Genomic DNA, 12,074 nt, shown 5'->3' with positions numbered 1-12,074 from the left:
CGTAGAATCTCGTCCCATCTCTTCCAATCCCGGCGCAAACGATGCTTAATCGTCCGTGAGAGCTATATTTCGTCTTAATAGAGCGATTTTCTATCGATGTGGGATTTGGGGAAGGAAAAGGGTATATGGAAGGGATGTTTCGGTCGCCTTAAACGGTATTAAAATTGTAACAAGGTTGGATTTGGGGAACAAGGTTGGGATGGTTGTAAGCGAATCGAGTTGGTGGCAAATTTAATCACTGTTGATAGGATAATTTTCATCATGCACATGGCTGGCTGTGTGCGTTTGTTGTCTTGTTGCATGTACTTTGATCTGTAAATTGCTTAACAAGTATTAAGTACAGTTAAAGATTTACATTGCACTCGGACGGGACTTAATGAAGATATCGTAATGGATTTAGAGAGCCCGTGAAACATTTGATCAATAATATTAAGATGATAATGTACGTCTAATACAAACCATGCATGCGAGTAAAAGTTTTCTTTATAGTTTATTTTGAGTGAAAAATATATTTTAATCTTTTGTTTTTCGCATAAATTGTAATTTTTAATAAAATATTATGTGGTTAAAAGAAGTTTGTTTATGTCAAATAATAGTAATCGATTGCATTTTATTTATTTTCTCTTACAGTGAGACAATAATATCCGTACAGGTAGAAAACACTATCGAAAATGTTTCCGTTTCAGTAAAATTCCCACAAACGACCAGGCGCCTCCATGTAAAAATTCTTCTGCGCATGCTTCACACACACACGCAAAACACGGTAACCGTCAAACTACTACCGACGCCATTACAAAAGACATTTCCAGCGCTTCCTATTGGTCGATCCCAACCATCAAGGGGTGGAGCTAAACTCGAACGCTTTCTCTCGCACACACACACAAACACTGCCAAAGACACAGCACGCGTGAGACGGCAGTAAAAACACTCCAGCACGTGCTGCTCTGTAACACGCCGAAACAATTATCCGTCGATTTCATTCCATCAGGTTAATGGGACGCTCGATGGTAAATGCCTCGGGGGGCCAAGTGTCAGTGATAACAGTGATAATAATCGTCAAATGTTTGCCAACTTCCGGATTTCTCTCTCTCTCTCTCTCTCTCTCTCTCTCTCTCACACTCTCACGCTGCTGATATATTTCTTGGTGGCATGACAGTGTCGATGACAAAGCGATCGCAATTTACCGCCTTCTACTCATTCGATTACGCTCGTCCATGGTCTTGTTCTTCCTCCCAAGGATGCTTCTTTTAATCCCCAAGGGAGTTTGCCCGGGCTGGAACCAGCCGGGAACAGCAGTCGCCGAAACAAATTGGTGCGAGGTAAATAAAATGTAAAAGATTTGTCCCTAATGGATTTCAAATGCCTTTTATGATTATTGATATTGTTATGGGTTGTCAGGGTGCGCAGGTTTTGGGTTGTTTTATATTCTTTGTACGGGATTTTTTGCACTTTTTATGGCGAAGATGCGTTGCTAGAGAGAAATTGTAAAAAAGTACTATAAAAACTGTTACCCATAGAGGAGATTATTGTATTGTTTGGTACCATGCACTCTTTTGTTTTATATTTTATTTAAAATAGGTTTTATCTTACTGGTTAAAGCTTTGTGTAATTTTTCTTTTAATAGATTATTCTTCCTTGTATTTATCGCTGTAATCTGTAAAATGCTGTATAAGTTTGCTGCTGGTAGATTGGTAGCCAATGCTCCACTCGATAGGCGCGGCTTAATAGTGTATTGTGTCTCACAGAGAGCGAAAATGAGAATTACAATTAGCTTTCTTATGTGTTGTGTTTTCTTTTAATTTTACTAGCATTTTACTACTATTGCTATTTTTGATGATCATGTTTGTTCTTTTGTTTTATTCTTTTTACATATTAATTCTTGTTTTGTGAATCTACTCTTCTTATATTAGATTTGCAAGTTTGATTTTATTCATATCTTTTTGTCGTTCATTACTTATTGATCTTTAGCTTTTTCAACATAATTTTCTTTCAACTCCTTTTTAGTTAACTATATGTTTTTGTTTTTTTCTTCATGAAGTAAAAACAATTTTTTTATTTACTGAATTATCTTTTTTTTTTACTAAGCATTTGTTTATTTATTGTACATTATTGATTTATTTGATTTGGTAATTGATTGCTCTGCTTATTAATTTAGTACTTCGTTTTTTTCTATTTGTATTTGTGTAATAGCCGTACTGCTTCCTACTAATTTACAAATTTAACTCCTTTTACTTCCTTAATTTAAACCTCCCGGATATGCTTGGTTTATTTGTTATTTTATTTGGCATTAGTTTATTATTGAGTTAAATTATGGAAACATTATTACATGTATTAATTTATTTATAGCTATGACGATTCAACGAAATATTTTCAACATCTATATCGTATTAGTTTTCTTTGACTTATTAATATACTTTTAGCATAAGAAAGTTTACCAAACGCATGTTTACTTTAAATACAATATTATTTTTTATGGCCGTTCTAGAGGGCCGTTCTAAAAGGAAAAAATAATAGTAATTTTTTCTTGCTTTTTCATTTTAATACAAGCTTGAAATTATCATTGCATATAATCTACAACACAAACTTTATTGCTTCACATTTTCATTTTATATCACCCTTCCCATTTTCAACTATAATCATCACTTTCATACACACATACACACCCTTCACAATCGTTCAGCCAGAACAAACCGTTGCACGGTTCTTCCTTCTGTAGAGCCAAACTGAACCTCAACGGCTGCAACGAAAAAAGTAATAAACAACAATTACACTCTCAAGTACACCAGAACCGCAGCCAAATCGTTTAATGTAGTGAAATAAATTCATTCACTAGCGCGCGCGTGTGTGTGTTTGTGCACAAAACATCCAACCACAAACGAGAGGAGTAGGGCGTTTGTTCCCCAAACCCCAACATGAAGTTCGCGACATTTCGGTGCCACAATTTGCATATACGGCTAAGGATTAAAATGTATCGAGACAATTATCATAAATTAAGCCACCGGGTAGCGCGAAGCAGAACCGTGCTAGAGTATAATCGAGGCACCTAGGGTACGCTCGTACTCACCAGCAGGACTTGATCGGATGTGAATTTATTTTTCTGTATCTGTGTGGACAATTGCGTTGCGGCCATTTTTTGGTAGAAACGGACGCAGAAATGCGCTCATTTCGCGCTCTCGAAGTGACGATTATGGCCATTGGCGACAGAGCAAATCAATCTGTTGCCGGTGAGTTATTGGAGGGAATAATCACGGATTTTGGAGGCCCTTTTTGGAGTTGTCACGGTGCTTATTAAATTATGCTTGCATAGACGTCCGGCAGTGAATTGGCTGTATAGCTGGTAGGGCTCTTGCTCGACAGGAGGTGAATTATTAAAACTTTGGAACTGTTTCAAAATGTGGCCATTTCAATGATATTTTTCCTTGGAATAAAATCACCCTCGACTTGAATTCTCTTCATTGGAATAGTTGGCTGATAAAGCACATAAGAAAGTTATTTAAAATAGACGTACAATTTACGAATGATTCCATTGAATTCCATGTAATTAACCATGCTTCCCTTGGTACTGTTTATAAATATGCTTTGTAAGGACTTTCTTTCGGATTAAAGATCTCCTCTTTCGAGGACCTTAACTAGCATGGGTTTTTGTTGACCAAAAAAGTCATGGACAAATTGCTGTTTTGGTAGTTGGTTCGAGATTGAATTTCGGGATTAATTCCGCAATCGGAATAGACTCCGGAATAGAAAATGAACCCGGAATCGAAAACGGAATCGGCTCCGGGATTGGAATCGGTTCCTAGATCTGAATCGGAATCAATACTAAGAAACGAAATCGATGCCGGAACCGGTTAAACGAATCGCTATCCGGTTTGGAATGAGATTGGTTTTTCGGGAAATGTTCCCGGAAATTGGTTTCGGCATTGCTTCCGGAATGAACTCCTCCCAAAGGCCATGTCTTTCGTAAACTGAAGCATATATATCGTGAAGCAAGTTACCTTGTCCTCCAAGAAACTTCATCGCCCCAAAAGGTCTCGTCCTCCAAGACTTTTTTGTCTCTCACCGCCCCATAGGCAAAATTTGCCAACTAAGCCCCTACTGAGACAAATTGGTATTGAAAAATCCCTTAGGCAATTAGGGGGCTATTAAGGCAATTTTGTCAATAAGACGATCCTGGTGTTCCGCCTATTTTGTCTTCTAAAAAGTTTCATCGATCGTGAATCGGTTCTTTAGTCATAAAAAGCTAAGAGATCTTAGAGGACTTCTCCAATTCAAGTGACCTATCTAGTCTGTTATGAAACATCCATTCGAACATTCCTCGTCTATCCAGTGATTTCCCGTCTAACAGAACACTTTTTTTCATTTGAAAGGGCTTCTTCATCCCATGGAGTCTCACCATCTAAGGAAGCTTCAAGTAATTCTTGTATATTATAAGAACTACCAAAAGATCTATTCAATTTCTCACATACCTTCTTCTTCTTCTTCATCATGGCTTAACGACCATCTTTGTCACGCCTGTCATCTAATGGTTTACTAGACTTACAATTACCATGCACGTAGTTGAATAGTCAGTCCTCACTACATGAGAACGGTTCGGATGGGATTTGAAGCACGGTTTTGCCTTGTTACGACTGGCGCTGTTGTCGCCATACCTTCATACCTCGTGTAGTCACGGACACTGAGTAATTTCTATATTGGAACGCATGCAGAGCAAGAAATACATAGATTATCTCCAATATTAAAGTCATCAAGAAGAAGAATCAGCTGAGATTCCTCTCATTATCACTAGACCTTGTGCGGGTTGAATTCTAGGTGAAAATCTGTCACCCTAAGCTGATAGAAAAGCTTTCACAGAAATAGAACTAGAAAAGTTTGCCATACACGGTAGGCTTTGTAAAGAATCACCCAAAAAGTGACTCGATCAAAGTAAGCGACATAGCGGCGAACAATACCGTATCGTCGTCTCCCTTCCGTATTGCGCCAAACGAAGTACTTCGCGTGGTTTATTTTGTCAAAAACATTTGGCCATTAAAAACTCACCATGGAAGAAGCCTCCGAAGAGAGCTTGCAACAATATTCCATTTCCAGTGATTTCTTCCAACAGCACGTCGATTGCACCCAGCTACGGGCAGCATTTACACCGCTCCGTAAAAGCACCCGATCACCCCTCTGGCCGCTGATGGAGCGTAAAATTAAGGAGCGCGAAAACACCGACCTTCAGGTGCACATCGACGACACACTCATCCACTGCCACCTGTTACCGCTGCAGTGCTTTAGCGAATACTTCGAGCAAGAGGTACGGCCAGGTCAAGCGGTGGTAAAGCTTCCGGCACAGCAAGTACCGCTGGCCGCCTTCCAAATCGTGTACGACTGGATCCTTGACCCGAACCGTCAGCTCGAGTGGGAACATTTCGTGAGCGTTCTTTCGGCTGCCGAATTTCTACGCATTCCGGCCCTGATCGAACGCTGCTGGCAGCATCTGGACAATCCGAAGGTTGTCGAAAATGTGGCGTTCTTTGTGTTTCTGCAGGCGCGCAAATTTCGCAGCATTCATCTACAACCGATGATGTTGCGGCGGATCTGTCGATTCTTTCTGAGCCTCGTCAGTACGCCGGAGTTTTGTGAACTTTCGCTGGACGAGTTGTCCGTGCTGCTGGGATCGAACATTATTGGGGTGTTTGATGAGACGGATGTACTGTACGCGGCGTGCCAGTGGTTGCTGTACGATTGGGGCGGTCGGAAGGATAAGATCGAGTGCGTGATGAAGTTGGTACGGTTTGAGCGTATGCGAGCTGGCGATCTGGCACGATTCTGTGTGTTTCAGGAGTGTGCCGAGCTGCAGCCTATTCTGCGACATCCGGCAACGAAGGAGCTTGTCGATAGGGCGCTTGCATCCATCTGCTCACAGCGGCAGAGTGGCGGTACAGCGAACTCTGGACCGGATGGTAACAGCAATTGGAACATTGTGCCACGCTTACCTACGGAACGTGTCCGGTTGATTCCGGATACGGCGGAAACGCTCGCATTTGTGGCTGGTGACACGAGCTACGATGGGTTCAATGAGTTCCTGTACGTACTGTGCTCCAAACCTGCGATCTGGCAAACGTTCCGGCTGTCTGAGGATAATGTGGGTCTGCTAGAAGATATGTTTGGCGATTGTACGTTGGCTGCTAATTGAGTGAGGATTCAAGAGGGCTGCGTTCTGAAGTTCTAGAAGAAATTCTGGATGGTGATCAAATTTCATGTGAATCTATCGATAGAAGTTTCCTATTTGTTACGTTAAATATATTTTTGAAACACCTTCATAAAATAAAATAAGTTAATGAAATAATATCTCTTCCCATTCTGATGTTTATCCACTTTCAATTCACGTTCTGAACGTTCCCGTCCAGCCGCAAGAGACCGGGGGCTTGCGGATAAAATAGTTCATTCTTTTTGCATTCCAGGATACATCTTCCTCGTCCCAGATCCTTATGCTAAGAATGAGAGCGGAAGTCTCTCATAAGGCGCGCCTCTTAGTCGATTTACGCAGGACTAACGGTTTACCTTTACTTGATGTTACCTTATACTGCCTGGCTATGGGTGCAATACCGTCCCGACAGCACTAGTGACGGTAGTACACATAATACACACAGCTTGTTTCCTAATTACCCAATATTCTATATAAAACATCCGGCTTCAGTTTTGTACATGAAACGCAAAGCAACATACTAACGATGTCTCATGATTTGGCAGCATATTTTGGAGGAGCGGTTTCATGATTAGCCCAGGATTACTTGCAAAGATTTCACATGGTCAATGAGATTTATCCAACAAGTCCAACGAGGAACCATTAGCTTCGGTCGGTCGCTCTGTTTTTTTAAGGATTAGCTTTTTTAAGGAGATGCCTAGCTTCCGACAGGTACGTCTGCATACAATTAATTCAACAACAGAGCTAAAGAAAACAAAAGTAACCGTGTTTCTTTATTGTTTCCGTGGTACTCATATTATTACTAGTTAATACATATTCACATACACGTGCCCATGGGAAGGGAAATTACATATCGAGGATTTCTGCAGATGACGCGAATGAGATAAACGAAAAATCATAAATGGCGAATGCACATTTTCTAAACAGCATTCAACAAAGCACTTTTGCTCACAATTATATACTTTTTTAAATGTGTCCATGTGTGTTCTTCTTCGTTAGTTTCGTGTTGTTGTTTGTGGCGAAACGAAACAAAACAAAAAAATAGTTGTAAAAATATAGTTTTAAACACTTTTAAATAAAAAAAAGTACTGCGGATAGTAAACATCAAACTCGCACATAACAACTTCCCTTTCCATTTTTTCATCATCCTTTTTCGCTAATAGTAACGTAAGTTAAAATATATTCCACATTTTTGCGTTCTGTTTGTTTACACTTTGAACGTAGCAGCAGCACCGAAGAAGAAGACATCTGCTGGACACTTTGCACAAACAGACACAACACGCGGTGGAGGCTCATGCTTGTATATAATGCACGGAATGAAAAATAATAGCAAACAACGACCCAGTCAGCCAGCAAGAGTGGTTCGAAGTGGTTCACCCTGCGTTCGGTTTGGTCACCAGATTTTGTCCAGTTTTCGCTTCATCGGGTGGTATGTGTTCTGGGACAAAACGAGAGACCAACCACGAGCGGAAGGGATTCGATATTCGTCCAGCTGCTGTTCGTTTCGTGGTTTAAGCCGCTTGTTTAGCCTACCGCAGACGTTATTAATTCCGCCACATCCATATCCGTCGATCGCACTGTCAGCTGCATTGTGACACCATCGGCCACGGCTAGCTTTGAACGGACAAACACCTCCACACCGCCACGGAACGTGCCTACGAGAAGCGAGAAGAACAGTATAAGCAATACGATTATGGCGGTTCCGAATGTTCAGCGTGGTAATACTCACCGGAACAAAGTAACGTGTGCGTGTGGGCTCCGTCCGGCACGTTCTCGGACAGGTTCGCGGGTGCTAAGCCGAGGAATTTAAGAATCGTGTTGACGGCATCTTGCAAACTGTTTACCGAAGACAGCTCGAATGTGTCTTCCGCCTCAACCCATTCTGTGTTTAAAAAAAGAAAAGATATATTAAAATAAGTTATAAAAATCCAATTTAAAATTCTTAGGCCAATCTCAACAAACCTTCGGTGTCGGCACTTTCCCACGCGGCGAGGAAGTTTTGTTTCTTTGACTTTTGCATCTGATCCGCGACGGTTATTTCGATATCCTCTAGTATGTACTCGTCGTTGTAACCTTCATCCGAGTCTGGCTGGCCGGTGGATGGATCGCAATCCTTCACCAGGAAACGTAACGTAGCACCCAGTGTGGCTGAAGTTGTATAAAAATTAATTAAATTATACAGTGTACAGTTTAGAGGGTCGGCCCATACGGACGGAACCATAAAATGCTCGCTAAGCTTATCTTCCACAAACTTTAATCACAAGACCCAATAAAGCGATGAAAAATCTGTTTCAAGGTTAAATATTCCGATTAAAGGTTGAACCGGTTCTGTTTTTTTTAGTTTAAAATGTTTGTTCAATCTACTTTGAAACTTTTTAAATCATTACGTCAACATTTGTGAGACCATTCACATTTGAGCCGACAAATTAACATTCAAAACTAACAGCGACTAACATTCTAAACTTAAAAAGGCAGAATCAGTTCAGAAATGTTGAAGATATTGTCAAAAACCAAATTAAACCGAATACGCTCACGATACAGAAAAAAAGCAAGGAGGAAATGCTTCTTGAACTGGAAACTAACGATTCGACCTGCACAAAGAATTGTCCCCAGGACGATATTGAGCTATTTAAAAAAAGGATTCATTTTTATCAAACTCACCAATCGAGCTCGGTACATCTTCCGGGAATTGCACGATAACGTAGGTAGATTCTTTATCGCCGTACGGCAACTTCGCACACGGGATGACGGCACGCGACACGAACCCTTCCGGAAGCTCCAGATCGACGCGCACATTCTCCAGCAGCTGATCCGACAGCGTGTTGACACAATCGAACTAAAATGGAAGCAAAAAAGCATTGGTTTTGTAAGTGCGGAAAGGTAAAAGATGCCGTTAGAGTGGCCACCTTACCTGGAACACAATGTGATGCGCAAAGCAGTGCTTGATGCATGAAACCGTGTACTCGGTTTCGCTTTCGGTTAGCTGCACCGGTGCGCAAGATTTGTGCAGTGCGCCCACATGATGGATGCCCGGTATGGCGAGCAGTTTTTCAGTGTTAACCTCCTCGCGATTGACGCGTGCAATTTTTGGTGCCGCTTGGGGTAAGGAAAGAGAGGATAAGATTAGTTTCAGATCGATTTTGGTAATCAGCCTTCCAGTTTCTTACCTTTGTTCATGATCATGACTTCCTCGTTCACTTCAGGCTGGACGACCTGCGATTTCGGTACGATCGACAGATCGAACCGTTCCGTCAGCGAACCCTTCAGATGTTCGTTTAGCGATTTTTCCAACAGTGGTAACGAGACGATCTCGTGGTCCGCTATGAAGCGCTTATTCAGCTCCGGGTTCGATTGGTTCAGAATGGTGTAGTAATAGGTGGCCCGATCCCGTACCTCATCATCACAATCCATCTGACAGCGATTCAACAGTACCAGCACGTTCGGTAACAGATCCGGACAGCAGGCACCGAACTGAGCGATTGCAGCTACGGCCGCCGCACGTACTGTCGCATTCTCCAGTATAACTCTGTTGTAGATGAACCGGATGTAGCGCGAGGGACACTTCGAGTACGGACCTTCCTTGCCCAGCAGATGCAAAATCCTTACTGCCAGCGAGGTATGTTCGCAATCTTCAATAAACTCACACAGATGCCCAAGACCGGCTTCCTTCGCGTCCGGATTCTCCTCGATGATCAGAATAATCGTATCTACGATGGAAGTTTTGTACTCCAAACCGCCTTCCTCCCGCAACATTCCGCTCAAAAAGTTCATAGTGACCGCATGCTTGCGAGGGAACTTCGTGCACAGCGAGCGAATTGCCTGCACAACCACCAGCTTAAATTCATCCGAAATTTCCGCCACAAACGTTGCGATTTGCTTCATCAATCGTTCCACCGAGCTTTCTGCGCCCGTTTTCAGCAGCGTCGTAATGGCCAGCGTTGCTACCGAACGGTTCGAATCCGCAATCAATCCTTCCAGATCGAGATTGCACACATTAACGGCCGGTGGATGCAACATCGCCACCTTATTCATGGTACGCACCGCCGCAAAGCGTAACGTCGCCTTCGATGAGCCACAGAACAGCTGCAGAATGCTAACCGCCGTCGACAGTTCGCGAGGATTCGTTCGCTTCAGATTGACCACCGCGTGGGCTGCCTCGTAAACCACCATTTCCGACTTATTGCGCAAACAACACTCAACAAAATTAAACAACGGTGAATCTTCCGTCCCATTGCCGCTTGCATCCTCTTCCTCCATGATTTTGCACGCGATACGTATCAGAAAGCAGGTCGCGTACGGACTCCTCAGGTGCTGGCGCGTGAGCTTGTTCACGAGCTTTGTCACCGCAAGCCGATCCGCCTTCCGGATGTGGTACAGCAGTCCGAGCCCGTGATACTGCACCATAATGTTGTCACTGTTCAGTGCTTCCTGTGCCTCATTTGCCCAGCGCTTTACCACCTCACCCGCTGTACTGGCCAGATGTAGTGAGCTAACGAGCGCACCACTCGATACCGGTGCATTTCGATCAACGATGCACTGCTTCATATAGCGTTCCACCGCCTGCAGCATTGTACTGTCCGTGATACTGCAAAGGGCACGGATTGCTGGCGCACGGTACAAATCCTCCTTGCCAGTCATATCCTTTGTGAGCGAGCTCGTCACAATGATAACATCATCCGCAATCGGACTAAGCTCCTTGATGCCGAGATACACCATGCGCCTCATCACGACATCCTTCGATTGGAACAGTTTCGTCATTGCGAAGAAACATTCCGTCGCTTCCCGGGTGCCCAGAACCTCGCCCTATGGACAAACAAAACGGTGGGAAATAAAATTAATTTGTTAATTTACAGGGTTTCGAGGATAAATAAGCTAAAGCTTTCTGGCAAAACACTTCTCGACGCATAACTCTAGGCCATTCGCGGCACATCAGGACTGGAACGTCTCTAAAAAGGCCTGAAACAGAAGTTGGTCACCTCGTTTGGGGATTGGAAGGTACATTTCGGTATTATCGGCATAAAAATGTGAATACCGGTCGGAAGTACACGTGTGATGCCGTTTAAGTAGACCACGAAGAGTAAGTGGTCTTACTCGAGGTTACTCCCTTGTGGTACTCCTGATGTTGCGTCAATGCTGCGCGACGAGTGGGGTCCCATTTTCACCCCAAACCCCACCCCAAAGTGAGCTCTATGGCGTATGTTTTGCTAGATGGAACCACTTACCTGATTCAGCAGGTACAGAATCTTGGTGAGAATGTGTGTACATTTGCGTGCGTTCACCGGTGTCTCGTTGAACATTCGCGTCTCCTGCAGTACCGACGTTTTCTCGAGATTTTGCCATGGATTACCGCCTACAGGTTTACGGCGCGTCCGAGTGCGTTTTTTGCGCCACATGAAACGAAACCATAAGGCGAAGAAGAACCAGGCCAACAAATTACTCAAACTGTTACCGTCGATGCTTGCTACAATGTGAAAAACAACTGAGATCACCAAACACTACCTACCGTCATCTTCCTCCTTGTTATCTCGCTTAAACGAGCTCATCCTACTGGCTCCGGGGTTTCCGCTGTGCGTACGTGTTTGCGGTCTTGCGATACCACAATTTTGTACCGTGGCGTGTTGGATTTTGGTACGAATTTCACGCAATTTGTAAGCGAAAGGCGCAGAAATAATGCAACACACACTCACTTTACACCGTCGAAATTTTCAACCACGTCACAATAATTGATGTAGTTTTCTTTCTTTTTCTTTTCGTTCATGATGCAGATGTCAGCGGCAGGGTGCGTGACAGTTTGAGTGACGTTTCGGGTGGTATAGAACTGTCAAAGTATTATACGAGTTCAAAAGCTCAAAAAGCCGTTAGGAATCCTTATTTTGTAAATATTTATCGG

The 12,074-nt window shown here is 43.0% G+C and overlaps 2 protein-coding genes across 3 annotated transcripts; one reads left to right on the top strand and one right to left on the bottom strand.

Annotated features, from left to right (window-relative positions):
- The first annotated feature begins 5,035 nt into the window (after window positions 1-5,035).
- Window positions 5,036-6,172, top strand: LOC126564867 (uncharacterized). The gene has a single exon (XM_050221988.1). The coding sequence runs from the start codon at window positions 5,036-5,038 to the stop codon at window positions 6,170-6,172; it is 1,137 nt and encodes a 378-aa protein (XP_050077945.1).
- A 1,510-nt stretch (window positions 6,173-7,682) lies between these two features.
- On the bottom strand, window positions 7,683-11,826 carry LOC126564079 (coatomer subunit gamma). Of its 2 annotated transcripts, XM_050220995.1 has the most exons (8): window positions 11,688-11,826; window positions 11,407-11,534; window positions 9,352-10,987; window positions 9,096-9,280; window positions 8,846-9,020; window positions 8,147-8,332; window positions 7,914-8,066; window positions 7,683-7,839 (listed from the first exon to the last, which is right to left on the bottom strand). In XM_050220995.1, exons 1-8 carry the CDS (start codon window positions 11,725-11,727, stop codon window positions 7,709-7,711), a joined length of 2,634 nt encoding a protein of 877 aa, XP_050076952.1. In that variant the 5' UTR covers window positions 11,728-11,826; the 3' UTR covers window positions 7,683-7,708. The 2 variants fall into 2 exon arrangements, with proteins under 2 accessions (XP_050076952.1, XP_050076951.1); XM_050220994.1 differs by lacking the exon at window positions 11,688-11,826 and having other exon boundaries at window positions 11,407-11,577.
- Between the last annotated feature and the right edge of the window lie 248 nt (window positions 11,827-12,074).

The sequence above is a fragment of the Anopheles maculipalpis genome, chromosome 3RL (genome assembly GCF_943734695.1).
Source record: "Anopheles maculipalpis chromosome 3RL, idAnoMacuDA_375_x, whole genome shotgun sequence".
Classification (NCBI taxonomy): Eukaryota; Metazoa; Arthropoda; class Insecta; order Diptera; family Culicidae; genus Anopheles; species Anopheles maculipalpis.
Note: the sequence above shows the minus strand (reverse complement) of the source record. Positions and strands in the feature narration are given on the sequence as shown.

Excerpts from the sequence above, each read along its gene's own strand:
- LOC126564867 (XM_050221988.1), top strand. The coding sequence starts at position 5,036 with ATGGAAGAAGCCTCCGAAGAGAGCTTGCAACAATATTCCATTTCCAGT.
- LOC126564079 (XM_050220994.1), bottom strand. The coding sequence starts at position 11,577 with ATGTGGCGCAAAAAACGCACTCGGACGCGCCGTAAACCTGTAGGCGGT. Across the intron at positions 9,281-9,351 it reads AGTCATGATCATGAACAAAG|CGGCACCAAAAATTGCACGC; the intron begins GTAAGAAACTGG and ends CCTTACCCCAAG. Across the intron at positions 8,333-8,845 it reads AGATGTACCGAGCTCGATTG|CCACACTGGGTGCTACGTTA; the intron begins GTGAGTTTGATA and ends ATACAACTTCAG.